Source organism: Oryzias latipes, chromosome 24 (genome assembly GCF_002234675.1).
Source record: "Oryzias latipes chromosome 24, ASM223467v1".
Lineage (NCBI taxonomy): Eukaryota > Metazoa > Chordata > Actinopteri > Beloniformes > Adrianichthyidae > Oryzias > Oryzias latipes.
This window is the reverse complement of record NC_019882.2, coordinates 14,811,404-14,839,107: the sequence shown is the minus strand read 5'-3', so window position 1 is coordinate 14,839,107 and position 27,704 is coordinate 14,811,404. Positions and strand designations below refer to the sequence as shown.

The 27,704-nt window shown below is 38.9% G+C and overlaps 2 protein-coding genes across 5 annotated transcripts; both read left to right on the top strand.

Moving 5' to 3' along the window:
- Positions 1-72: 72 nt before the first annotated feature.
- Positions 73-14,321, top strand: lpin1 (lipin 1). 3 transcript variants are annotated; one of them, XM_011491811.3, is made up of 20 exons: positions 74-265; positions 5,390-5,593; positions 5,671-5,766; positions 6,913-7,184; positions 7,358-7,471; positions 8,869-8,986; positions 9,075-9,405; positions 9,696-9,789; positions 9,879-10,063; positions 10,140-10,233; positions 10,300-10,369; positions 10,828-10,920; positions 11,000-11,061; positions 11,134-11,272; positions 11,385-11,533; positions 12,383-12,469; positions 12,567-12,719; positions 12,843-12,957; positions 13,066-13,169; positions 13,258-14,321. In XM_011491811.3, exons 1-20 carry the CDS (start codon positions 191-193, stop codon positions 13,445-13,447), a joined length of 2,745 nt encoding a protein of 914 aa, XP_011490113.1. In that variant the 5' UTR covers positions 74-190; the 3' UTR covers positions 13,448-14,321. The 3 variants fall into 3 exon arrangements, 2 of the variants coding, with proteins under 2 accessions (XP_011490113.1, XP_004083887.1); XM_004083839.3 differs by lacking the exon at positions 74-265 and adding an exon at positions 3,163-3,852; XR_002293209.2 differs by lacking the exons at positions 13,066-13,169; positions 13,258-14,321 and having other exon boundaries at positions 73-265; positions 12,545-12,719; positions 12,843-12,854.
- Positions 14,322-17,210: 2,889 nt separating this feature from the next.
- On the top strand, positions 17,211-24,795 carry LOC101166180 (dihydroxyacetone phosphate acyltransferase). 2 transcript variants are annotated; one of them, XM_004083838.3, is made up of 16 exons: positions 17,215-17,346; positions 18,142-18,345; positions 18,421-18,597; positions 19,009-19,138; positions 19,230-19,357; positions 19,431-19,506; positions 19,785-19,936; positions 20,849-20,979; positions 21,124-21,365; positions 21,777-22,034; positions 22,115-22,194; positions 22,300-22,440; positions 23,514-23,613; positions 23,698-23,791; positions 23,871-23,932; positions 24,021-24,795. In XM_004083838.3, exons 1-16 carry the CDS (start codon positions 17,335-17,337, stop codon positions 24,071-24,073), a joined length of 2,040 nt encoding a protein of 679 aa, XP_004083886.2. In that variant the 5' UTR covers positions 17,215-17,334; the 3' UTR covers positions 24,074-24,795. The 2 variants fall into 2 exon arrangements, with proteins under 2 accessions (XP_020570204.1, XP_004083886.2); XM_020714545.2 differs by lacking the exons at positions 23,514-23,613; positions 23,698-23,791; positions 23,871-23,932; positions 24,021-24,795 and adding an exon at positions 22,681-23,507 and having other exon boundaries at positions 17,211-17,346.
- The last annotated feature ends 2,909 nt before the right edge of the window (positions 24,796-27,704 follow it).

Below are 27,704 nucleotides of genomic sequence, written 5' to 3'. Positions count from 1 at the left end.
GCCCAAGGCCCACTCAGGTTTCTAACAGGGGGTCCAGGTAAATTTAGTAAGATGTTTTGCACTTGCACTTGACGGTCAGACACTTGCTGCAGTCAGAGAGCAGAGACCCGTCCATGAGCAGCTCGGTCTTGTGGGGGATTTTGCGTAACTTTTAAGAGGCTAGCCATCCGTTGCCGGGTTGAATGGAATAATGACATCAACCGGGGATGAAGAGGAGTTTGATGAGGCTGCTCAGCAGTACTCCACTGACACCACCTGGAGCTGGGTAAACTGATTTATTTATTGTGTCAGCATGTGAAAGGATCACACACACAAAAAAAGCCCTCTTGTGCGTTTCCGCCTGTGTCTTGTGAGCTCATATGAGTTTAAACACAAACTACATCAAACAAATTAGCATTTTAAAGTCCCAAAACTGGTTCTGAGAGGAGGGAGAGGAAGGCGTGGAGGGTGCAACCAAGACATGTAAATAATCTTCAGGCAAGAAGAAAGCAAATAAAATGCAAAGCAAATTCATTTTTGAACCATAAAAGCTAAAAAAGAAGTAATTTAGAAGTAAAAAAAAAACCAACAACCTCAAACAAGACTTTTTTTCTTTTAATTCTGGAATGCTTGCTAGTTCATTCTGAACAAGTTTTTTCTTTGATTTCTTTAAGCATTTATTTATTAAAGTGTCGTGACCTTCTGGTTATGACAGCACACCAAATAGAACAACTTGCCCTGGTTGGGTCATAAGAGCTGACGTCCAAGAGATGAATTAGCATTGATCATTTTGCACTGCATCTTTTGATCAAGGCCACAATCCTCGACAGGTTCGTTTACATGGAGAAAAGAGAGAGAGAACACTAGATATGAATTGTTTTATTTTTAAAATGAAAATGATAACTGTTTGGGTATATTTGTGAAAAATATGTCAAAATGACTTTATATTTTTGGAGTGGTATTTATCACACTGTTGTTGTTTTTTTTATAAATCCACTTAAGAGGCACATTCTGGAACCCAACACAGGTCAATGAAATATGAAAATGCCATATGTTGCTTTTGTGTCATCAGCACATGGATTGAGTTCTTCCAGACAAGCCTTGTTCTTAGAAACATGTCAGCTGCATGGCTCATATATTTTTAGAGGAGACACAGACACAGCAATGCAGACTAATGTGAAGTTAGCTTGTGTCCAATGAAGTTACAGAAATCACTGGAACTTTGCTTAATTATTACATGTATATATATATATATATATATACAGATATAATTTTTGAAAGATTAAAAACAGGTAGAAGTTATTGCTCAGATGTATTCAGACAGTGAAAAAAACCACAGTACAGTGGCACCTTCTTGTATATAAAAAGATAAATCACAGACTTTAAACTGTAAAAACATCTTGATAGCAAAAATAAATTCTCTCCTGTTTTAGTTTTGCACTTGTACAACCGGAAAAAAAATTATACTTAATCATTATTTCAAATATTGATCACCTACAGTATATTATCATATTATCATCAACACACTGACTTAAACGTATATTTTGAAACTAGTAATAAGAGGAACAAACTCATAAATCAACACATTTATTACTCACAAAGCATCCACAAGATGCAGTGTGAGTTGACAGCTTTATGAGACTAAATTCCCACACAAGAAACTGCTACGTAAATGAATCACATTGAATTACTAAGCAGTCTTGTGACCTTTTTGACACATCAAGTTTATTACTTAAAAATGGGTTATAGCACCTCCATTCATCCTGTCTACATTAACAGGATTTACAGGTTTCATAATGGAAAGAAAAAATTACAAAAACTATGACAGTAGAAGCTTTTTTTGGTCTGAAAAAAAAAAAAAAAAAAAAACTTGTTAACCACAACTCATTTCTGGTCTAGCCCACCAAGCCAGTGTCACGTGAATGAAAACCATAATATTCTATAAATGCTGGTGTTTCTGAGCCTGGAGCAAAACTGTAGGATCTGGTTTAACAAGCGCCAGTGTACCAACTTTCTGGATTTAGGGAAAAAAAAAAAAAAAAAAAAAAAAAAAGAAAAAAAAAACTTTCTGGATTACCGAGCCCTAGAAATAACATTCAAATTAAAAACAAAAACAAAATGTCCCCTCAAATTGATATTTTGTGGCCATGAATTAGCATTTTGTGACCACAAAACAGTATTTTACGGTGAAAAAGTTAACATTTTGTTCACCTCAAGCAAGTATTTTGTGCACAGATATTAGTATTTTGTGCTTGCAACTTAGCATTTTGCCGCTGAATTTAGTATTTTGTTGGTTCAAATTGGCATTTTATTGGCAATTTGTGGGGAAAATTTAGTATTTTCTAGGAACAAATTAGCATTATGTGGGCTCTAATAAGCATTTTATTGGCATTTTGTAAACAAAGAGTATTTTGTGTGCAAAATGCATTATTTTGTCAATCAATCAATATTTATTTATATAGTGCTTTAACATCCAGACATCCAAAGTGCTGCACAAGTATAAATACACTAAAACAATAGGTAAAATTCAAAGAAACACAGTAAAACTATAACAATAAAAACATCAATAAAGGAAAACACTAAAAAAGCTGCCTAATTATCATTCTCTGTGGTGTTAAAAGCTAATGTAAAAAGATGAGTTTTTAACAGAGATTTAAAATCATTTAAGGATCTGGCAGACCTCACTGACAGGGGGAGACGATTTCAGAGTTTAGGAGCAGCCACTGAAAACGCTCTGTCCCCCTTGGTCACAAGTCGAGTCTTTGGAACCACTGAGAGCATCTGGTCTACAGATCGCAGAGCTCTACGAGGACGATGGCTCTGCAGGAGCTCAGAAAGATAAGGAGGTGCCAGACAATGTAAACATTTAAAAACCAAGAGTAAGATTTTGAAATCAATTCTAAAAGAATTGTGGCCACAAAAAAACTGTATTTTGTGGACACAGATTAGTATTTCGCGGGCGTTGGGCACAAATTTGCATTTTGTGGTGAAATGTTAGCATTTTTTGTGTGCATAAATTTCTATTTATTGTGCACAAATTACTTTTTTGTTCACCCAAATTGGTATTTTGCAGAAAGAAATTAATAGTAGGATATATTAATTTTTGCACCCAAAACTCCAATGTATGGACACAAAATATTAATTTGTGGTAACAACACATTATTATTATTATACCTTCTTTACATCCAGGTTATCATCTCAAGTCATATCTGAGCGATTTTAACAAGAACTCTACATTTTATGTTTTAACTCAACTCAGGTGACATCTGTGGGATTGTTGGCATACGAAGTGTTATGAGCAAACACTGGCAAAAACTAAAAAGTAAATATGTGTCTCATTAGAGCCCGAGCACTGAAACCGCGAACGCAACCACATCCTCAGCTGTCGAAACGGCCAACATCGGCTGTGCCGCGAGGAAGCGCTGTGATTGGTCAGAAACATCACCTCACTGCGGGTCTCATTGACTGACGTAGCTCTGTTCTGTTAAATTGTTAAAACATTCAATAAAGTAATTTTCGTTTTAATTTGAACCGTGGTTACATGTATAATCTACTTTTTCATAAACGCACACATTACATTTGAGATATTTAATACCTGTTTATATCTTTGACCGTTGCAGAGATCGATGAGTTTGGCCCTATCCCAACTGTACGCTGATTGGTCAATTGGCAAACGTCATCATTACGTCATAGCTTTGGCGGAGTCAGGATCGAGATGCGCGTACTTTTCTTTGAGTTTTATACGTTTTGCTTCGCGGACAGAGAACAGGGCTGAACACCACACTGTAATGCAGCCGCTATATGTTATATTCCGTCGCTGACAGAACGCTCATGTGCTCGTAAAGGCTGCCAGATTAACAAAGATTATACCAGGTATGTGTCTCTTTAAATGTGTAACCTTTGGGGTTGAACGTGTTTGATCTTGCAGAGTCTCTGCGAGTATTGCTATGTCTTATGGGTAATTTAGTAAATATGACTAAGCTATTTACATATATACAGCGTATTTGCTACTTCTTCTTTAAATGTTCCTTTTGGGGAGCTTGTTTACATACTCATGATTTTTGTTTCATTTAAATAGGTTTTATTTTAAAATTAAGAACAAGAGACAGACATATCAAAGGCTTATTCTTTACATTTTTTGCTTATCAGAATAAAATGACATAAAGCTCAGTACAAAAACAGACCAGTGTGAAGATAGTTTTTTTATCATTTATTTGCCAAAACTTAAAGATGAAAAATAATTTTCAGAGCACACTTTTAATTGACTGAATTAAGTGTAACCACTGCCTTCTGCACCAACAAGTTTGGTAAACTGTAAATGCATCACAGATGTTGAGTTTGGATGCAAATTGCTGTAAATAAAGCTAGAGACTATTTGTTTCCCCATACAGTGCCAGCTCTCATTTTCAAAACTAAGAGATGCTAATTTTGTTATTGAGAAATTCTTCCCCTTTTTGAAGTCTGCAGGACATGTGACGGTTTATTTTCGGATGAAGCTACATTAATTCTTCTGCCTAAAAAAATTAGCTTTGATTCAAGCAATGCAGTAACCCAAATCCTGAATGGAAAATTCTGTCAATAATTAAGTAACTTAAAACTAATTTATATTTCATGTGAGAATCTGCTTGTTGGTGTAGTATCTGCAGGACGAGAATGGAGTAATCTGTTTTTTTTTTTTAGTGAGCAACCAACATCCCCAAGGCAGAAGTTGGGGCTTATGTTGTTTGTTTTGTTTCCTTCCAGTTATCTGTTGTCCTGCAGTCATTTAAAGGGACATACAGTAATTAAGGTCTTTGTGGTTTCACCTCTAAAATAGTCATTTGATTTACTCAGTTTCATATATTATCAAGCATTAAAAGTTAAAATGCAACTTAGTGCCAATTTTTGTACAAGAACCAGTTAATTCTGTAACTGTGGCACTTTTTTTTTTAGATGGGAGGTCAACACTGTGCAGAAATTGTATAGAAAAACAACACAGTGCTGTCTGAGTGGTTTTATGTAGAAAAAAGGTTTGTTGTGCGTTGAATACTTGGTGTTCTCAGTTTGAATGTGCTCGTTGTGTAACAGTACCTCTCAACTTGTCTGGCGTTCTAAATGACATGACGCTGAGGTTTAGCCCAGCTATTAAAAGACATGGAAGGCTGTGATATGACTGTCACTTGAGAGGTGCGGACCGCTCTAACTTTGACCGTTCTTTGAGCTCTGGTGTCTTGACAGGAAAATGGATGGATCCAGTTTCCAGGCTTGTAGAACAGACGATAGGAAGGTGGAAGAGAAAAAAACATCCCACTTCATATAGGCCTTCGTTGCTGATGTGAAACTAAACCCCACTTCCTCTTGAGCTCTTGCAGATTCTGGTTTTTTAGTTTCAAATGTGCTCACTGTAAATGATCCTCTGTATCCCAACCAGACCCGCCAAACCATGAACTACGTGGGCCAGCTGGCAGGCCAGGTGTTTGTTCAGGTCAAAGAGCTGTACCGAGGTCTGAATCCTGCAACCCTGTCCGGCTGCATCGACGTCATCGTCGTGAAACAGCCTGATGGCTCTTTGCAGTGCTCACCCTTCCATGTTCGCTTCGGCAAAATGGGCGTTCTCCGTTCCAAGGAGAAAGTGGTAAGGAGATAAATCCTCCAGTTGATGCTTTGTGTTTGTTCTTTCCTCACGCCTCTCCTCCTTCTTCTTTCTGCTAGGTGGACATGGAAATAAATGGAGATCCTGTGGATCTGCACATGAAGCTCGGAGACAACGGAGAAGCTTTTTTTGTGCAGGAAACAGAAGGTGATCAGGTAAAAAACAGGAGCACGACTTATTCTGTTGGAGAGACACCAGATACCAAACTGTTTGTGAACAGGTTTTAATAAAAAAATACATATAAACATTGTTGAAAAAAAGACTATTAAAAAAATGCTTTCTTAGTTTATGAGTTCCTTGAGGGAATCCATGTTTGAACTGCATGCATTATACAAATCGAAACTCCTCTGCCTGGCTCTTATTGAAAAACAATCACTATGCAGTTGTTCTTGTTGGAACTAGGTCAAGCCAAATCCAGATATGACACAGCAGCCTGGAATATTTCTCTTTTGTTTTGTGTTTTTCAAACAGTTTCTGGTGTCGTACAGCATGAGAGACATTTCAAAGATGTGTCATTAAACATGACAAACCTTTACAGAGAATTTGCTCTTGGGTATGTAATTAGTGAATCTGGTCTGTCCTCATTAAAACATAAATAATATGTATTTTCTTAATTTAAAAAGTAAGAAAACGTCGGAGACATTTCCTGTTTCTTGTTTTTCCCTCTTTTGAAAATTCAAGTTAAAGTTGCCAGTTGAAAAAGCCAAACCTCTACAATAATGAAATGTGGTGTTTACTTCCCATCTGCACACAGCAGAGTGTAAGAAGCAGGCAGTAGGGCTGGCTCTGACTAAAGACCTGGGTGATTTATTTTTTCTCAAAGTGGTGTCAGATTCCCAGACTTGGAGGAGAAAAAGGGGAAGCACTACTGTGTGTCTAAAAATCCTTTTATTGAAACTGAGTTATTACTGACAGACCACAGTAGAGGAGGCCCCACTTCAGTTGCTCTTCCTTTTTTTTTTTTTTTTCCAAAAATCATGAGGGGACTTTCCCATAAAACATTATTCTTTCCTGAAAGTGAATTTTTATGATGTTTTCTTATTGAAAATGGTATCCTAATACTTAGAATCAAGTTCTTTATAGCTGCTTTAGTAAGATTGTCCAGTACAAGTTCAGTACAGTAAAAGTACATGTTATAACAAAGAGAATCAATATGTGATGAAAACTGCTTTTCTTGCATCAGAAAAATGTTAGATCTTTGCTTAGCAACATACTATAAACAGACTTTTTTATGTCGTTTTTTAAATTGAACATTAAAAATCAAACTTTTTTATCTGTTTTACTTTTTTTTTACCGAATAGGAGATTGTTCCATCCTACTTGGCTACCTCACCCATCTTATCCGACGGGCCCATTCTTAAGAGCTCCTCCTCGAAAAACTCTGGGCCACCGATTCAAACCCTGGGCTCCATGGGAAGCAATGCAGAGAACAGTAGCATGAAGAAGAGGAGGAAGAGGAGGAGGAAGTGTCGGGCAGACAGTACAAGGAGGGAAGGCAGCGGGGACTATTCTGCAGATGAAGACATGTTTGCCATTGACATCAGCTCAGATGAGAGCACGGAAAAGGAGAACAGGTGACAAAAAAAAGGAAAAGAGGGTTCAAAGATTTGTATTCAGTCCTTCGCACTGATCATTCTTTTTGAGGGTTATCCCCACATGTTTTTTTTTTGGTCCAGATAACGTGGAGCAGAAAAAGATACAAATTATAAACTGAAAGATGCTTTTTTTTTGTTTTGTGTGTTTGCAGATCTTCATCCCGAGATGTCCTGAGAGAGGAGACAACTGCTGCTTCAAGCAGCTGTTCTTTCAAACAGAATGGGGTCTACACTCGATCAGATGGGGAGTGGAGCCCCTTTAACAGGTGCATACAGGTGTAGTCTATGCACATTACACAGATCATTTCTAATGTCACCCATTGGATTCTGCAGGGTAAAAGTGAAGCCCATAGTGGGGCAAGCAGGGCTGACGGAAGTTTATTCCGTCTACCCTCAACAGTGTGGGTCTCTCAACTCAACTAAAGCTTCTTTTGGGTCATCTGCTTGTCAATAAACAAAAACATCCCCCTAAAATGCTCACATTTCTTTAGAATGGCTTATTTTTTTAAAAAGTGCAAAAGGGGAACCACATCACAGCAGTTCTGGCTTCCCTACACTGGCTGCCTGCTCATTTTAGAGTTCATTTGATGATTATTTTCTTTGTTTTCAAATCTTTGAGTGGTCTCTTTCCTTACACTCCAGCCAGGTCAGCTGATCAGCTTCTCCTTGAGGTTTGAAAAGATTTGCCTCTAAACATTAGACCATCCTCTTAAAACTCAACTAAAAACTCATTTTTGTAGTCAAGCATCTGGTCCAACATAAGATTTTGCTCTGCTTCTACGTTTAAGTGTTTTTATTCACTCTATTAATTGTTTTTAACATTTTATGTGATCTAAACTTTTAATGAACAGCACTTTGTTCGCATTTTAGTTTGTTAAAAGTGATTTTTCAATAAAGGTATTTAATTATGTATTAGTTCTACATTTAAAAATGCTCCAGAGCTTTTGGAATCACCTCCAATCTGGGGTTCCAACTCATGCTTAGAAGCACAAAAACTAGTGCTTCTAAGCATGAAACTTTTTAGTGTGTCTTAAAGTTCTGATCTGAATTGACTAACAGCTCCCCCAATCTACGCCTTCCAGCTTTTTGTCAAAAAGTGCTTTTAAGTTTGTATACACAAGACTGGTGACCCCCAGGATGCAAAGACTCAGGACTGGGTCTGGGTAAAACAGTTTATTCCACAGCTTGCATGCTGGTTTTCCTTTAGACAGATGGAGGTGCAGAGTTGGGACTGCCACCACGTGATGCAGTCGCAGCAGATTTGAATCTGGAAATTGAAGCAGGCATCAAAGATATTGCAGTAGACCAAATATAAAGTAAAAATAAATAAAAATACAAAAACCCAACTGAGGATCAGCTGAGTCTATAATCCAAAAAAGGGGAATATGGAATGCAGTCGAGAATTAAACTCTGTTTAAAAAACAGATGAGCACAGGTGAAGAGATGGAAAGTTTTTCTAGAGGAAGAACTGTATATGTGTTTATTATTGGTGTATTATCTGATGTTTTAACATGGAGGTCAATGGGAAATTGCTCCCCTTTGCTACCACCAGCCGTCTTTGGAGGACCTGTAGCATTTGATGCTGGTTGAAAGTGGAGGCTTTATGTGGTAACATTTAAATGATCTGGGCAAACGTGTAACTTTCCCCTCTCCTCTCTTTCAGCCCCAGTAGCTCTCGCCCCACATCTCCTAAGAGTGACTCTGAATTAATCACCAACTCAGCTGACAGTCAGAACCCAGCCATGCACTGGGCATGGGGAGAGCTTCCTCAAGCTGCCACGGTATACAGAAGAGATTTAGGGTTTACTGAAACAACAAAGACTTTTCATGTTTTGAGACACTAAAATGTTCTGCCCTCCGTTTCTTTAGCCTTTCTTCCTTCCGCTGAAATCCGATCCTCCTGCAGTTTGTCCCGTTTCCATCCCCGTATCAGAGAACACCCACTTCCGTGTGATTCTGCCAGAGGTGTCTTTAGGGCAGTGTGGGGGCTGCTGTCAAAGACCAGCTCTTCAGCAGCAATGTGAAAAGAGCACAGTCAAAGAGGAGGAAGTTGTGGTCACAGCAGGAAATGAGCCGGAATCAGTGAGGATGGAGGCTCAGGCGGTATCTTCAGAGACAGCCAGTGGTTTAGTGACAGCCGACGCAGAGGAAACAGCGTCTCTTATACCTGGCAAGGTAGACTCTCCATCCAAGAAAAAAGGTAGATTGCACTTTTTTTAGTACATTTTCCCAAAAAGTTCCAGAGCTTCTCAGTTTTTGTTCTCAGATATCCAAGTGATGGGGCAGTTATAGTCCTAATCCCAAAGTTTTTTTTAATGGCATTTTTTCATCTGCTCCTGATTCACAATGATTTGATTAAAGGAATACTCAGAAATGCCATTTTGAAGTTATTTTTTCTTTAATTTATGTCCTCCATCATCAGAAAAATGCCACTAGAATATGTTAACAACACCCAAAACACCATTTTCATTCAATTTGTTTGATTGGCAGACAAAAGGAGCCGCCATCTTGGCTCTGATGGAATATACCTGGATGACATCACAGAGCTGGAACCGGAAGTAGCTGCCCTTTATTTTCCCAAGAGGTGCGTGAACAAACAGACGGAGGGAGAAGTGGTGCCTTCTGAGGTTTTTTATGGTCCGTCCCTAATGCCTCTTTTAAACGGCCCGGCAGTGACAGCGGTTCTACCATGAGAAGCATCTCTGACCCGGGGCTTCGCAGCAACAGCCTGTCACCACAGTCGCTGAGCTCTGGAGGAGACAGCGGAGTGGACAGCTACACTGACCCCACGTCTGACCTGACATCCGTCAGTATCTCTCTCTGTGGGGGGCTCACCAACAGCAAGGAGATCACCAAAGGTGCTCCACTTTGTGCCACCTCAGAGATGCCCCTGAAGGGACAACTATAATGCTGTCTGTGTTTTTGCTTTTCCAGAGCAGTTTGAAGAGAAGATTATCTCCTATCAACAGTTCTTGGAAAATCCGAGCATCATTGACGACCCCAATCTGGTTGTGAGGATTGGAACAAAGTAAGGCATGTTCATTTCACTCGTACTTTGTTTCTTGCAAGTGACGAAAATAAATTTGTCTCGTAGGTACTTTAACTGGAGCACTGCGGCTCCACTTGTGCTGGCTCTGCAGGCCTTCCAGAAACCCCTGCCAAAGGTAAAAGAAGAGTGCACATGCAGCTCACAGAGAAATGACTCAGGGTTGTATTTCATGACTATCACGCCCTCTTCAGAACAAACCTGGAACTGCTTCTTTGTGTGTCTTAGCAAGAATTTCACTTCACCTTTCTATGCTCTCTTCTTCTGGTTCTCCATCATTTCTTTTACTCCATCCATCAGTCTTCTTGCCTCACTTATTTTCACTCGTCCTTGGAGTTCCTGTTTTGTTGTCTGACTGGTGTCCTGGGATACAGTTCTGTATGTCTGAGAGCTGGCTTTCACTTCCTTCCTTGTGTTTCGACTTCCCCCATCAATGCTTTCTCTCACTCCGTCAGCTTGTTTTCTCCATGTCAGCTGAAGACGCCGTGTTTCCCCTTGTTGATTTGTTCTCTAGCTTGTTTCCTTTTTAATTTTATTTCGTTGTGTATGCTGGGCTTGTGCGTGCTCCCCATTTAGGCTGCAGTGGAAAAAATCATGAAGGAGAAGATGCCCAAAAAAGGAGGGAGGTGGTGGTTCTCGTGGAGGGGCAGAAACAACACCACTCAAGCAGTAGGTCCCTTTAGTCCCATTCTTAGGGCTCACTGTTATTATGAAATGACTCAATAAATTAACAATGTTCTGCTTTTAGGATTCAAAGGATGGCAATGGGGCCTGCAGCTCTGCAGAGCAAGCAGGGAAAACTAAAAACAGGTGATCAGAAAGTTCCTCACCTGAAGCAATTTTTTTTATATGTGCAATTAAACATTTAATGCAATGTACCAGGCATAAAGAAGAGACATCATCCAGCGATGAAGACCTCCTTGCAGCCAAGCAGAACCTTCCCATCGTGCAATCGGAACCAGGGCTCCCTTTAGGAGGCGTGTCTTACAAAAAAACACTCCGGCTCACATCAGAGCAGCTGGTGAGGCGTCCAAAAAGCTAACCTTCTCTCTGTCTTTGTATGCTGTTTTTTTTTTTTAAAGTTGTCTGCAGATGTGTTTTCATGGATTTCTCTCTGCCATGCGTCGTTGCAGCACTCATTACAGTTACAGGATGGCCCAAATGATGTTGTTTTTAGTGTGACCACTCAGTACCAGGGAACCTGCCGCTGCCAGGGAACGATTTACCTCTGGAACTGGGATGACAAAATAATCATCTCTGACATCGATGGAACCATCACCAGGTATCTGAGTTCTTGGAAGTTGATCAAAACATTTGACAAGGAAGAGAAGGGTCAAAGGCAACAACTCGATTAGCCTAAATGAAGTTTTCTGGGTAGGAGATAAACTATTGTTGTCATTTCATTTGGCTAATTCATTCATTTAATTCCACCTAAAAGAACCACTTTAAAGAAAATTGTGTTTTTGGTGTTTCTAACATCTCCTTCTGGCATTTTTCTGATGATGGACATACTGTATATAAAGAAAATTACGTTTAAAATTGAGGTTCTGAGTGTTTTTGTTCAAATCGTTGTGAATTAGTAGCAGATAAAAAAACGTGTGATTTAAAAAAATATGCCAGGTGGGCCACAAGCTCCCTGCTCCGTTCCATTCTGATGCATCCGCTTGTAGACGACTACATCAATGTATGTCTTAGTTTTCTTCATCCAAGCTGGCTTGTGGTTTAAAACTGTATGGCTGGATAGCTCCAGTATTGCATTGGTAATGTTAGGTTGGGGGTATGAGGGGCTATAAGGTAACAAGAGGGCGTGTGAACGGCTCTCAGTTTTGGGTGACTGGAAGGGGGTGTGGACTTGCTCCTCGCCAACAGTCCCGCCCACAACTCGGAGGTGAATTTCGTATAAACTACTGCCGCTCTGCAGAAACTATGTCCTAGAAATGGACACAGTTTTTTTTTTTTTTATTAACTAAAAACTGCATAGTCGTAAACAAAAGACCACAGGAAACATTTAGAAAATAAATCAAAAGATGATCAAAGTACTAATTATTATGAATTTAGATACTAAATGTAAACAGTCAACTATTGTAAAGTCTCTCTGAGGCTGAAACATGACCACTATGTTTGTCTCCAGGTCGGATACGCTGGGTCACATTCTGCCCACACTGGGGAAAGACTGGACACACCAGGGAATAGCACACCTCTACCACAAAGTTAGCCAGTAAGCGTAGATTCATAATCATTTAAGTTTGGGTCTTTTTGGTTAAAATTCACATTGAAAGGCATTGATGTCCAGTTTTCTTCCTGTCTGCCATCAGAAATGGCTACAAGTTCCTGTACTGTTCAGCTCGAGCAATAGGCATGGCTGACATGACCAGAGGTTACCTAAACTGGGTCAACGAGAGGGGCACCATGCTTCCTATGGGTCCCGTCCTCCTGAGTCCCAGCAGCCTTTTTTCAGCTCTGCATCGGTATTTTAAACAAACGTTTGCTTTAGTTTATTTTATTTTTTTTGAAAGATACCCATTAAAATCTGTGAAAAAGAAAAAGTTTGTGTAAAAAGTGAGACAGAATTGCTTGCTTTCATTTGACAGGGAGGTTATAGAGAAAAAGCCAGAGAAATTTAAGGTGGAGTGTCTGACCGACATCAAGAACCTCTTCTACCCAAACACACAGCCTTTCTATGCTGCATTCGGCAACAGACCAACGGTACAAACGCATATCTTCAAATCCCTCACACAGTTGAATTGGAAGTTATACGTAAATCAAGTATGCAACATTTGTATGTAAATTTATGCAAAATCATTCATTCCTCAGGACGTATACTCCTACAAAGAAGTAGGTGTACCGCTAAACAGGATTTTTACAGTGAACCCTAAAGGAGAGCTGGTGCAGGAACACGCTAAGACCAACATTTCATCGTGAGTTCCTTTATTGTTTAATTCCATTTTTTGCCGATTCTTTGGAGTTGTTATCATCACTCCTGCTATTTGTGTCTCTTCGATCCAGGTATGCCCGTCTGGGAGAAGTGGTTGACCACGTCTTTCCTCCCGAGATGCAGTCCACCTCCTCAGACTTTCCCTGCTGGGACACTTTCAGCCACTTTACTTTCTGGAGGGAGCAGCTCCCTCCAGTGGACCATCAGGATTCAACCCCTCAGCAGACTTCTGCTCAGCAGCTGCAGATGAGCGGACAGTGATGTGTGTCACATTGCTGTGAATTCTTAGAGAAAACTGAGCACTTTGTACACAGCAAAATCAACTTAGTATCTGCTGTGAATAGTCTTAAGGCACAAGATGCGTATAAATGCACATTTCTTCAAGGATCGTGTGACTAGATGTATATTCAGGCAGCTTGGCAGATACTTTTAGAGGGAGAGTTTGCAATATTCTCTATTTATGTAGCTAGTTATTATTTTCAAAAACCCCAATATGCTAATATTTTCTTATTGTGAACTGTTTGAGGAAGATGCAACTTGCAGATTATACAGATTCCTGTGCGAATTCCAATTTTTTTGTGTGAGATTATTTAAAGTGTTTTGGTAAATGTGAGAAATATAACCTATTGGACTGTTTCATGAAAAACAGGGAGGTGGAAGCTGTTTCCAGCTTTAATAAGTCTGAAAAAAAAATCCTCAGAAAGTAGTATTATCTGTGCAAAAACTGCTAAATAAATTTTTCATCTTTTTGTCAAAAGGCAAGTGTTAAGAATGTATTTTAGCTTAGATTTGTGTGGCTCCCATCATATTGATAATCATAAGCTAAATATCAGAAAAGGTATTTTTATTATAAGTAGTAATTTCACTGCCAGTATGAGGTCACATTGAGCGTGGAAGCATGTCTAAAGTGTCAAGAACGGTATCTGTTTTTGTTGTTTTATGACCTCAATGCTGCAGTAAAGTAAAAAAAAAAGTTTTTAGCAGAAGTTTTAGTCTTTCTATGAAAGAATCAAAACTACTGAAAGTTTGTTTTTTTGCCTCAACTGTAAATCAGACCTGCTGTTGTTTCCTCTTTGACTCTTGGGGTGAAGTGGAGGCTTACAACTAAGTAAAGCAACTTTGCTGTTGTGCTCTGCATTGTCTGACCTTTTCTTAATTTTTGCTAACATTTCTGTTTTCAGCTTAACAAAGCATAATTTTACGATGCATGCTAAAAAAAAACTAATCATGGTATAACTTCTTGTCCTGTATTGCTGATTTTAATATTCCTGCATGCAGGCGTTCTACACTAAAATGAAGACACTGTGCAAGCCTGCACTGGTTGTAAAGTCATAAAAACATGATGACTAAGTACAAGACAAAGTGTTCTGATAAAAATATTTCTAAATCACATTCATTTTCAAGTGATTAATCACATTAATCACTTGAAAAGCAGATCAACACTATTATGTTGTCATGGGAAGCTGCAAATTATTTAACAAAGACTTTTGCTCTGCATCATTCGTTGACCTTTAAACCTTAATGTCCCGTTAAATAAATAAAAAAAGATTCTGTGCAATCACAATTTTTTTCAAAAGTGGAAATACTAACGTTAAATCTGCCTAAAGGCCACTTTTCCTGTAGATGCTTTAGAAAAATATAAATATATGCTTTACCTTTTTTTCAACTATATAAGTTGCTCTGTTCATTTATCTTTAAACCATTTTTATGACAATGCTTGGAATCCATCTATTTTGTAAAACCTCAGCTTCTTTCTTTAACAGATATATTTTTGACTATACTAAACAACAATTCCACTATGAATCTATAACTGTTCTAAAAACCAAGTGGCGATTTTTGTCATTTTTTACTGCAAAAATCCCCAAGATTATATCAAATTATTGTTGTGTTTCATAGCAAAAGATTAAACATGCAGAGATAAAATAAAAATATAAAAACCCACAATTAAGCCAACTACATCGTCAAAGAAATGTGGAATTTGTCCCAAAAAAAATCAGGCAAAGCTCCACTCTAGTTACAACTCAAATTCTGTGATCTTCATGTAAAAATGCAGATAATGCAGCAAACTGAGTGGGATTTCATCAGAGATGGTGAATGTATAAACTTTAACATTTTATAAAACCTCTCAAAACTGCATGGTCCCAAATTGTTCATAATTAAACAAACAAATATGACCTTGTTCAATCAACCAATAAATCTTGGCCCAACTGTGCGGTTTTGGTTATAAATTTTCGGGTAAATGGCTTTGGGGGGGGGGTAGGCATCATTTGGGCGGTTTTAGGGTTGGTTCGGTGGGGTGTTTATGTCTTTTATTTTGAAAAATGAACGGAGTCCAGTTAGTCCAGTAGGGGAAAACAGCTGTGTATTATTGATTCTCCTGATCCCATTATTTTATATATACCGATGTATTCTGTATTTTCACAGCACACTTAAAAGTCTTAAATTTTCTCCAAAACGTACAGTGCACCCTATGGTGCGGTGCGGCTAGGGTGTTGTTGCATGACTTCTGTAAAGAGGACATAGGAGAGGACAGCATGAGAAAGGTAAGGAGGTAAGTGAGGACGTGAAAGAAGACAACCCCCTAAATAGTACAAAATTGCAGGTATGTGCATTAAGCTGAACAACATCGTTTTGGAAACCCTGAAAATGCTGCAAATAGACATGCTTATGAAGCACAGTCTAAACTGAATGCCATCAGCTACGCGGAGGAACATGGGAATCCAGCAGCTGCCAGAGAATTCAAGATGAATAAAACCATGGTTCGCCAGTGAATGGCAATGGCACTTCAAGGCGTGCAAGACCTTCGCTTCAAGAAAGCTCCTCCATGGTGTGGTCCACACGATCCCGCTCAATTGCTCTTAAACTAGCAAAAACTAAGTCGTTGATGTTTGCATCTTCTACAGCAGACAGATTGTTTGTCTCTATCTAACCAGCTAATGTCAGCATGCTGATCATGGCGGATGTCGCTGAAATATGTTATCTTTCTAACAAACTGCAAAGCGGGTATCTAGGCATAAGAAATCAGCCAATGTGCGTTTAGATCCCACCCACTTTTACTGATTGACAGAGAGACTTATTCTGCAGAAAAAGCTCTTTGTGAAATAAATACTTCATTCTGAAAAACAGCACTGGGAAACAAAAACAGAGCTACTTGGGAAAATATGGATTTTGAAATCCGAGTTTGTGAAAAAAGTCATAGAATTATAATGATATGATAGCGAACTGGGGCTTAGCCCCGCCTTCAGCCATTGGGGAAGTGGGAAATCATGGGTGAAAACAATGAGTGAGAGGGCTGGAAGCAGAAGTGACCTCCATGCTGTTTGGTTGCTTATGTGTGTTCGTATAAACGGGCGTTGATGATAAAAAGGAGATTTTCCTTCTCCACCTGCTTCTTCCTCTCTGAGGCTGTCCGGGGTCGTGTGGTGAATGGGACAGAGACAGCTCTCCAATGCAGCCAGTTAAGCAGCAGCCCAACTATAGTGACGTACTAGCTGGGTCGTTACAATATTAAACATGATTAAAAATGAATAGTTTAAATTGCTGTTTTAAAATAATGAACAGGTGTTTAAAGCAATATGAAATTTATTTAATAAGAGAATTACTCCTTTTGAAATCCGTGTGAAGATTTTTTTTATTTTTTTTTACAATTTTATATATATATATATATATATATATATATATATATATATATATATATATATATATATATGTATATATATATATATGTATATATATATATATATATATATATATAGGTTAATTTTGTGATTGCACAAGGTCATTTATTTTTTAATTATGAACAATTTGGGACCCCATAGCAAACTCTGTCAACGTAGACAAAAAAATTTAATAAATAAATAAGTAGACATGTAAATAAATAAATAAATAAATAAATAAGTTGACATGTGTTTAATGACCATATACTGTCCGTTAAATTGGACTTTTGGCCCACAGAAAATCCTGCATTTCAGTGCCAAAGTTCCTCAAGAGCGAATAGCTGCATAGCTTGGGGGAGGAGTTACCGAAACGGAGCGAGCTGATTGGTCTGGCGTGCTGGATCCTGCGTAGAGGTCCAACGCGACAAGGAAAGGAATAAAAGCGAAAGTTGGAGAAGATTGGCAACAAAGTTTGAAAGGATCTCGTAAACAATGACTAATATGGTAAGACGTTCAGTTTATTCTGAAACCCTTTCCTGCTCGTGTTTAACTCTTGTTGCCTCCTTGTTTGACGCTGTCATTACCCTTTAAAACGTAACGGTGTCATAAAGTCACCTAGTAATATATTTGCTTCAAAACTAGCTCAACTTTTGATTTTCTTTTCTTTCTTTCTTTTTCTGTAGAAAACAGGTGAGTGCCCCATTTCTGAGCCCCGTACAGCACTTAAAGCTGCAGAAACTTTGACCTACTTTTCTGCGCTTCTCAGTACTCACTTGTTGCTTAATGGGCGCTATTAAGGTCATAGTACAATTTTAAACCTCCACTATTCAGTTTACCAGTAGATAACGTAGAACAAGATTTTTATTTTATTCTATGACAGATAAAGCTTGTCCTAGTTTAATGTCTGTAATATTTTGAAATATAAATACATTTAAAAAGTTTTTTAATTGTCTTTTAAATGAAGAATGAAATTATAATATTGCACAAAAGCTTAGTAAAAGTAAAGAGTCATTCATTTCAAAGCAAATTTTTTGATTTGAAATTGGTGAAATGATGCACCAACTTTGTTTTTGCATTTATAATGTAAAATAACACAGTGTTCTTACTTTTTTACCCCAGATCTTTAAAGCAATAAATCTTTTCTGGTGTATAAATAAACACTTTTCACTCGTATTTTCAGTTTCCAAAGTGATCTATCCTATGTTTTTGGCTCCATGCACACATTCTGAGTCTTTCAGTTTCACTTTAAAAAGCCAAACTCAAAAACTTTTTTTTTAAGGCACATTTCCTATTTTTCAGCATAGAGATTTCACCAAAGTCGGGCTTAACGATGATGAAGAGGAGCTACTGGATATCCTGGAGGAGAGAAGGCGCAGCAGTGATCTCAGCTTTGCCTTCAGGACCTTCAGCCCCCAGCCGTACAAAGCAGCCCCGCCTTGCTCCACCGTGGAGCTCAATCGAGTTGTGTCGGAGTCCCAGTTTCTGCGCTATGTGACCAAAGAAGTGAGACCTACTGAAAATGTAGGAAAGGCTTCCTGACTGAAACATTACCAGAAATGAATCTCACATTTTCTCCAGGTTGCCGTGGAGAAGCAATTATCTGTGGAAGAAGTGCAGCAAGAGGCTCGGGGCATTTTGGGGGAAATGTCTCAGAACCTGCAGCTGGGGTTTATCAGGCTGATGGCTTACATCTTTAACAAAGTGTTTAAGAGACTCTACAGCGCCATCTTTGTCAACATGGAGGGACTCAACAGGGTATATGATCCAATTAAAGACCCACTCAGTTCATCTTTTAAAATATTTTTAAAGCGTTCCCATGGCTCTTTTAATTATGATTATGCCATTTTCAGCCAAAAAAGAAAACCTGTGTCATTTTTCTTGGATGTAGTTTCTGCAGAGTGGCAGGAGTTCATTAGAAATTTACCTCTGAGTAGTAGGCGGAACTGCTGGTGTGGAGTTACCCCGCCCCAACTTCCCATCATTAATTTATTTACACTTTCTTCTGCTAGTTTACAGCTCTTCACACCCCCAACCTAACATTAATAACCAATAACACAATTTTCATCGGAGTGGGTCTTTAATCTCATGTTTGCTTGTTCATCATTTGAGTTTAATTACTTTTTTGCTGCATTTTTAATTTTTTTTGTACATTTTCTGTGGGTTAAGCTTCATCACGCGACTCAGGAGAATCCTGTGATCCTGATGCCCAATCACAGAAGCTACATGGACTTCTTGGTTATCTCCTACATCTTATTCATCCATGACATCCCCATCCCTGTTATCGCTGCAGGAATCCGCAAGTATCTTTGAATTAGAGCACAGCAGAGTCGTCAGAAAGGTCAAAGCAAGGACTCTCATTTCCCGTCTCCTCCTTCTCCACGGTGAAGCTCTTGCAGGGATGAAGATTGTAGGAGAGATTCTGCGACGTTCAGGGGCGTTCTTTATCCGACGTGCCATCGGCTCTGACAAACTCTACTGGGCGGTGCTGTCGGAATATGTCAGAACCCTTGTCAGGGTATGGAACATAGAGATCCTGGCAGGTTCTGTTTCAGGAGAAAACACTAACCGGTTCCTGTATTTTTGTATAGAAAGGATTTGCTCCTCTAGAGTTTTTCGTAGAAGGTTTCAGAAGTCGCACACTGAAGTCTCTTTCACCAAAGCTTGGTGAGCTCTCATCGTTTTTTCCCCTCATAAATGTATGACATACTATATCTCCTTGTTTGTATTTTTCATGCATTCCCATAATTACTCACCAGGGGGCAGCATAGAAACAGCATTTAATATGTCAAAACAAATGTGAATTTCTTCATTCATCAAACAAATCTGGCCTCACTAGTCTGATTTTTTATCTGTTTACCTGACCAATAATTTTCTCACACAGCAGTAGAAGTTCTAGGCGCTGCTGTGTCCATCTCCTCCACAGTATCTGTATTTGTCTGCAGGGATGATGCACATGGTGCTGGAGCCCTTCTTTAAAGGAGAGGTGTTTGACATCACATTACTGCCCATCAGTATTAGCTATGACCGCGTGTTGGAAGAGTCGCTGCTGGCACACGAGTTACTGGGTGTCCCCAAGCCCAAGGAAAGCACCATGGTACGTTCTGCTTATTTTATGGGCTTTAAACAATGTTCTTCTACAGCCTGATTTCTCCAACATTAGTCATAGGGCCAATAATTAAAAACCAGTTGTAAACAGATTTTAATTATTTTTTTGTCAAAATCCTAAAACCTTCCTTGTTTTCTCTGATATAGTTTCTGCAGAGCAGCGGTAATTCGTTAGAAATTCGCCTCTGAATTGTAGGCAGGACCGTTGGCATGCAGTAAGCCCTGCCCCCACTTCCCATCACCCATCTGTTTACGCGCTCTCCTGTTAACTTACGGCAACTCCAACCCACCACAATCTACCGACAGAAATGCTGAGCAATATTGGGGCAATCCATCCGTACAGTTTTGATCCAGATTCCAGCTCGGATGGGGAAAACAAAGACGTACATGAATCTATTTGTCTGCAAGTGGATGCATCAGAATGGAGCTGAGCAGGGAGCTTGTGGCCTGCCGATTGCAGCTTTACTTCACAACTACAGGATTTTTTTTTAAACTTTTTTCTTTTCTTTTCTTTGCCGGCTCCTGATTCGCCATGATTTGGATAAAGAAACACTCAGAAATGCAATTTTTCTCTTAAGATTCTATTTTTATGTCGTCCATAATGCCACAAGAACATGTTAAAAACACCAGACACAATTTAAATCCTTAAGATTTGTCCACAGCTTGGCAGGAATATGCAATAAAACATACAACCAGCTCATTTTAGGGTTTATTTTATTGTGGCGAGCTCCATAAAAATAGAAAACATTAGATAAAAACTAAATTCATTAATAAAAATCTCCAAATATACTACATTATTTCTGTAAGGAGTAATTGTTGTTTTGACTGCAGTTAATGGGAAGAGTCGTGGCTCGTAAATGGGATGTTTTCAGTGCTGAACAAACTCTCTTTCTCCCTGCAGGGTTTGCTGAAGGCCAGCAGAGTTCTCAGTGAGAAATACGGCAGCATGCATGTCAACTTTGGCCGTCCTCTGTCTGTGCGGCAGCTCTGTGAGGGGAGGATAAATCGCTACCAGTACAACCTCACACCAAGGTAAAGTACAGAAAAAACTAAAACAGAGTGCTTTTGTAAAGATCTGCAATACTAGATTTACTCAAAGATGGAGGTTAATATTCTTTCAATCAATATATTTTTAACGTTACTAAAGCAAGGTGTCTCAAATGTTTTTTTCCACAGAGATCTCCCAGAAAAGTCCACCGCAGAAGCCCAGGCCTGTGCGAGCTGGCTAGCCCATCTGGTGGTTCGGAAACAGGAAGAGGGCTCTCAAATCAGCCCCTGGTCTCTGATGTGTGGCCTGTTGCTGCAGGTTCCCACTCGAGTTCTGACAGAAGAGGGTTTGCCGTGGCATCAGCTTACAGAAAAGACACTCTGGCTCAGGAAGCTGGCGCTGGACTTTGGGGCTCGACTCAACTGGCCTGGTGTGTAATTTTATGAATCCATCATCAAGATTGTCTTTCTAAAGATGGTTGTTTCATTAAGCTGCTTTTTCAGATATCTTGGATGACCAGTAGGTGGCGCCTTCTAAGAGATTCAGACAGAGTAAATGTAAAGCTGTGTCTCGAGTGCTTTTCTGTCAGTCAAAATGTTACTGTCACACCTCGAGTAAGTAGGAAGACCTTTGACCTGGTCTGGGATAGATCAGACAGATTAGAGGAATGTGAGCTGGCACAAGTGATCACATTCACTTAGGAGATGTTCGGTGGATTAATGCACTCTAAGTTACTTATCCTAAGAAGACTCCAGCAGAAATGTCTGACTTTACCAGTTTCTAATGGAAATGAAAAAAATCCTGTCCATCAGTAGAAATAAGTAAGAGAAAGGTTTTGCAGATGGAGTCCCGGACTCAGATGTGATGTCATCCAGCGCCGAGCTCCATCGCAGCATTGTTCAGCGTAAAGCGGGCTGCGTCTTCCTGGTTCAGGAGGACGAGCCCAGCAGGAAATATCCAGGCAGCCCAGAGGAAGGCATGATGCGGACGGCCGCTGCAGCGCTGATGCTGGCGTCCTATAGGAATCAATGCTTGCATGTGTTTGTGCGTCCAGCACTGGTTGCTACGGCGATACACATTACCAAATGCACACAAAGAGGTTAGAGCTCGCCACAATTTGTTAGCAAATTGGAGAATTTTCTGATTTGGCTTCAATTGATTCTGAGATTTTGTTTACAGATGAGCTCTTCGCCTTCTTCTCCTTCCTGCAGGATGTTTTTTCCCATGAATTCATCTTCATCCCTGGCGAGTCGTTACAGGTAACCCCTTCAGTTAATGTTAGAGAGTCGAAACAACACCTGATAAAGTTCCTAACAACTGTGCTTTGCTGCTTCATTCTTTTTGATTTGCATTTCGTTTATTAGGACTTTGAGGAAGCCTGCAGTCTCTTGAAGAAATGTGGCGCAGTCCACATCAGCCAACAGGAAGTGACTGTTGCACAGGGAGGGATGGAGGTGCTGTCTTTTCTGCAGGAGCTGCTTAAACCTTTCATCGACTCTTACCAGGTCTTTTATCTTTTGTTTGTGATTTCTGTTTTATGAGTCATCAATTGTGTGGCTTAAAAAATTTTCCCAGCATCCATGTCTGAAAATTTAGTTCCCCAAAAAGGAAAAATACTGCTAAACTTTATGGGTTTATTGTATTATTCAATGTTTTTGACCTGATTTTTTGTTATTCTTGTAAATTCAGTTAGAATTTAACTGAAGAAATGGTTAAGAATCTTTTTTTTTTTTTTTACTTTTCAGAAAAAACCTCAACAAAAGCTTTTCCTACTTTTAAATTCAAACCTTTTCATCTCCCAGCATTTTAAAAAACACAATTTCAACCTTTCTTTCTTTCTTTATAGTCTCTTTGTATCAAACAAAACACACATCACCAAAAAATCTACCACTCAATTCCAAACAGATGTATTAGGAATGAAAAAAAAAAGAATGTTAGGTTGTGCTAAAAGGAAATGTAACACTATATATCCAATTCCTTAATATTTTATACACATTTCTAAGACACTTATTTCATTAGCATGATCCATACTTTCCTTAGAAAGCCGTTATATAGAACTTGGTTCATGTTTTCTGCCTTGTAAAGAGGCAGTAGAAGGGCTTCCATAAAATATCGAAAAAACACTTGGCAAGAAAAGTTTAGCTTATTTTCTAAACTTAATGGTGAACTTTATAATCGTATTTTTTTAATGGCTTTTTGTTCCATTGAAAGAATACAAAAAAGGTTAAAAATGATCTCTTTATAATAAAGTTATAACATCTCAAGAATGTGTGAATCAAATTTGAGAGAGTGGGTGGTTTTATTTTTCCAGCCATGTCAATATTGACATGCTAACAATTCACTCAACGTATTATAATTGGTAATATCTATCTCATAAAAAGGATTTAGCAAAAAAATCAAACATCTGAATTCCCAAATTTTCTGTCAATTCTCAGATGCAGCAGGGTTAAGGTCTATGTACCCTATTAGATCAATATACTCACTGCACTGTCAGCTCTTCTCTAGTCCTCGTAGTGTATTGTTTAATTCAACATGCAATAAAAAAGTAAGACTTTTTAATCAGGGGTTTCATGTTCAGCTGGTGTTCGGGTACCTGTGCGAGGCTGAGAGTGTTATCCTCAAAGAAAAAGAGTTTCTTCCTGCTGTGAGAGGCCTGGCTGCAAAACTCCTCCTCTCAGGTAAAACGTGTTTCCATGCTTGTCTGACCTTTAGTCTCAGCAACTAAACTGCTTGTTTTATCACCGAATTTCTGCTTTTGGCAGCTGAGCTCCACACGTATGAAGCCCTTTCGTCAGACTTACAGAAGAATGTTTTATCTGCTTTGCGGAGGCTGGAGGCTTTGACCAAGTTATCATCGTAAGTAAAAAACAGAATTTGTCTTTTGTTTTTGGTCACCTTAGTTCATTAAACAGTTTGAATCTTTGTTTCACATTAGGTCCGTGAGCAATGAATTCAAAGTGAACAAATCAGCAGTGAAAAGAATTACTGACATGCTCTGTAAGTTTGTGTACAAAATAAAAAAGACAACATGTGTTTAGTGTTGTCTGTGTCAATAAAGTATTTTTTTCTTTTTCTCCCACTGTAGCCGGGAAAATCCCTCCATGGAATACTCAGGCTTTACCAGACGCAAGACTTTAGTCTAATTTGGAACAAATCCGCCGTCGGCGTGAGCGTACGGCCACCTCTTCATCCATTCATCTCCTCACTCTGTTGTCGCTGCATGCCATGCTGCACTCTGCAGAACAAGTACTGTGTTGTAAGGTTCAGAGGTCAGGATAAATCTGACTACCACTCGCTTCTCAGCCATCACAATTTTAACAGAACTTAAGTGGGAAATATAAAATTCGAGCACGCATCTGGCTGTTCAGGGGTTCGAATCCCAAACTTGACCGTCATCTAACCCCATATTTCCTTAAATTGTAAAATCCTTGCGGCTTGTGGCTTTGGATAAAAGCATCTGTGAAAAATGTAGTGTTGCCAAATCAGTTCATTTTGTCATTCAAATAGGAATAAACGGAAAAAAGTTGTATGATCCTTTTAAGATGTGAAACCAGTAAGAAAATAAAAACAAAATACAGATGAGATAAATAAAAATGTTTGGGGGAAAAAGCTGGCTTCATAAAAAAGTTAAATTTAAATGTAACAAATACTTTTTTTATGGCAAACTACTTGATATTTAATTTCATCTGAAAATGCTTGTCTTCTACTTGAAGACATTTGTTTACATACTAATTTCCAAAATAAAAGTATGTTTTAATCAATTGGACTTGAAAAAAATTAGAAATGTATTAATTTTAGCATCTTGATAAATAATCACAATAATCTGTATCATTTGTTAAATAAAAAACCTTTCAATTTTTCCTATTGTTTCACAGTTATATTCATTTTTTACTCTGCATATTACCTATAATGTTAAAGTTTAATTTTGTTAATATTTAACATTTTCTGATGGTTTTGTGAATGAATGCATTTTAAACTTTCCTTTTATTAGTTCTCTTAGAGAAATATGATCGTATTTGACTTTAAATCATGTTTAATGAGTCAATAATCCTTAAGCATTACCAGATTTGTTTCAGACTTTTATTTGAATTTCTTCTACAGTTTCATAAATGTAAAATCTGTGTAACAAAATGCACCATATGTTTTGTTTTTCTTTTGCCTTTTATTTCTTCGGTTCATTGGGTTCTTTTTTTTTTTCCAACATCAAGAGTTCAGCCTTCGGTCAGAAACCAGCCAACTGTACCTTTAACCTGTGAGTAGAAGAAGGCCTCTTATGTGCCAGTTGACCAGAGGAACATGAACGCAGCTTATCTGTACACAGGCGGCACGTCGACTTTGATTCTCAGAGCGCTGACGGGGTCTTGACAGAACACAGAGATATACTCCAGCACTTTGGAGTTCAGCTTTTTCTCACTCTCTTTGGCTCGGAGCCGCTCTTTGTCCCATCGCTCCTTCTCGCCGTTCATCTGGGAGAACAGGTTGACCTGGATGGTGCGCAGTGTGGCTGCCAGGATGTAAAACCCGCCCTGCAGGAAGTGGCAGAACGCGGCACCCACACTGAGGCCGGCCCCCATCAAGTTGGGCACCGTTTCGCACACCACGCACACGGCCTCCAGGAAGTGCAGCGTCCCTTTCTTGGCAAGGGGTTGACCCTGGTGGATGTAGCCATGGGGGGATGGGCCCTGCTGGGCATGGTTGAGCAGGTATCTGGCGCAGTCGGTGAGGTGGGTGGCAGCACGGCGCAGCGGGAGCAGGGCCAGGTACAAGTGACAAGCGGCTTTGGTGAGAGCATGGAAGAGCAGCCGCAGCTCAAGCACGGCATTGCCTGGAGATAAGACAGTAACCGGGTCAGCTGGAGTCTTATTTAACTCCCTGACTAATGTCACAAACCATTACAAACAGCCCCTGGATTAAAGTCCCTCCTCCGCTTTACTAGGGGGCATCTGAGAAGAGGACCAAGCGTCTTTCCTTTTTTTAGTCTGTTTTGCAAAAAGAACCAGGAGATCCTAGTAGATGTTTTCAACTGGGATTTGTTCCCCAATTAAAAAATTGATTTTATGGTTAAAAATGTGGCTTCAGATCATTTTGCACGCAATTCTGTTTTTTCTCTAAATCTTTTACCCAACATATTGTTTTCATGATCATCAACCTAGTTTTTTTAAGGAAGAAGCCTGTTTTTAAAGAGCATAAATTCAACACTGAATAATAAAGCGGGGAAAAAAATTATGAATATTTGATCTTACCATCTATGAAGCAGAAAATCCAAAGCAGGGCAATGCATGCTGCCAACCAAGTCCACCAATCCATGTAGCCTCCCCCCCGTTCCGTCCTGGACTCTCCAACGAAAGGAAAGAAAGGTGTGAAAAGTCAAGTTATGACCTGGACAAGCCTCGCCCACCTTCCTGCTGTTAATACCCAAACATCATGTTCTCTCTCTCTCCTCAAAGTGTCCAGGCAGACGCCTATAGCGCTCTTCAGCCTCCTGCAGGAGCATTAAGAGCATGGAGGCAGCAACCAGATGGCTCTGCAGGTCACCAGGTTCTTTTTATTTATTTGTGTAGGGAAAAAAATTGTTTTATTTTATTTGCTAAAATTCAAAATTTTAAAGATTTCTTTTACTGTGACGGGAAGGTAAAGCAATAAAACTCATTATTTTTAGGGGGAGTTTGAAGATTGTGTTGAATTTGTAACAAATATGCCTCCCTTTATTCCGTTGCCATGACAACAGTATTGTAAAACAAAGTTGTGCACACACCGCATTTTAGATAATTTAGAATCAAGCTTGCTTTTTTTCTTCACCAAGGTAAGTTAACATTTTCCATGGTGACTTCTATTGTACAGTGAGTCTATCTATGGTACTGAACCTGCAATCTTCTGATCAGAGGTTGACCGCTCTACCTCTGCACCACAGCTGGCCCAAAATCTCTGGTATATTTTTAGATTGATATGAAGAATTATTTTTGTTACATTTTTATTACCTGTGGAGCAAGTCCTTCATAATTTATGGTAGATTTTAAGAAACAGTTTGCAGTATAATATCATTTATTTAATTATATTCTTTATATTACTGTAACTACAGTCTTCTTCACCACCAAGGAATAACAGGCAGTGTGAGGATATTGTGTTCATGACTTTTGATTTTTGTCTGTTGCGGTTAACTTCTTTATCATGCACAATGGTTTATCACATGGTTCCATATTAGCTTAATACTGACTTAAGATTTAGCGAACAGATGAAAATGCATGGAAACAGTTGAAATAAAAGCACCAAATTTAAGTTGTATTGTTTTTTTTTCCATTTAAGTGTTTGGAATTAAAGTTGCAGCCTTTTCTTTAAATCTGGTATTTTTATTTCATTTAAAATGTTGCTATTGATTCATTTTGAAATGCATGTGTGTATATTTTTCTTTTGCTCCAGTAACTAATGACAAACATGAAACTATGCATCTAACATTTGTCCAAAAAAAAGTTAGTCTCTTGTCAGTTTCCCTGTGGGGATGAGTTCTATTCCCATTCTTAAGTGACGTGTTTCAGGACTCCCCGACGATTGACCCCCAAAAGAACAGACACAGTTTGTCTTATTTAAGTTTAAAAAAAGAAAGTTTAAGACCAGAAAACACAAAAGCATCTTTTTTTTAGTATGTGCCATTAAAACAGCAATTAAAAACATCCAGTTCCTGACCAGAGCATTGCCTCAAACAGAACTAGTTCTGTCCCAGCTCCCTCAGTCAGATACAGGTATTACACTCGCATTTATTTAGGAAACAAAG

Excerpts from the sequence above, each read along its gene's own strand:
- lpin1 (XM_011491811.3), top strand. The coding sequence starts at position 191 with ATGACATCAACCGGGGATGAAGAGGAGTTTGATGAGGCTGCTCAGCAG. Across the intron at positions 8,987-9,074 it reads AGCTTCCTCAAGCTGCCACG|CCTTTCTTCCTTCCGCTGAA; the intron begins GTATACAGAAGA and ends CCGTTTCTTTAG. Across the intron at positions 11,062-11,133 it reads GCAGGGAAAACTAAAAACAG|GCATAAAGAAGAGACATCAT; the intron begins GTGATCAGAAAG and ends GCAATGTACCAG.
- LOC101166180 (XM_004083838.3), top strand. Across the intron at positions 19,139-19,229 it reads TGTTATCGCTGCAGGAATCC|CTCTTGCAGGGATGAAGATT; the intron begins GCAAGTATCTTT and ends TCCACGGTGAAG. Across the intron at positions 22,441-23,513 it reads CTTTCATCGACTCTTACCAG|CTGGTGTTCGGGTACCTGTG; the intron begins GTCTTTTATCTT and ends TTTCATGTTCAG.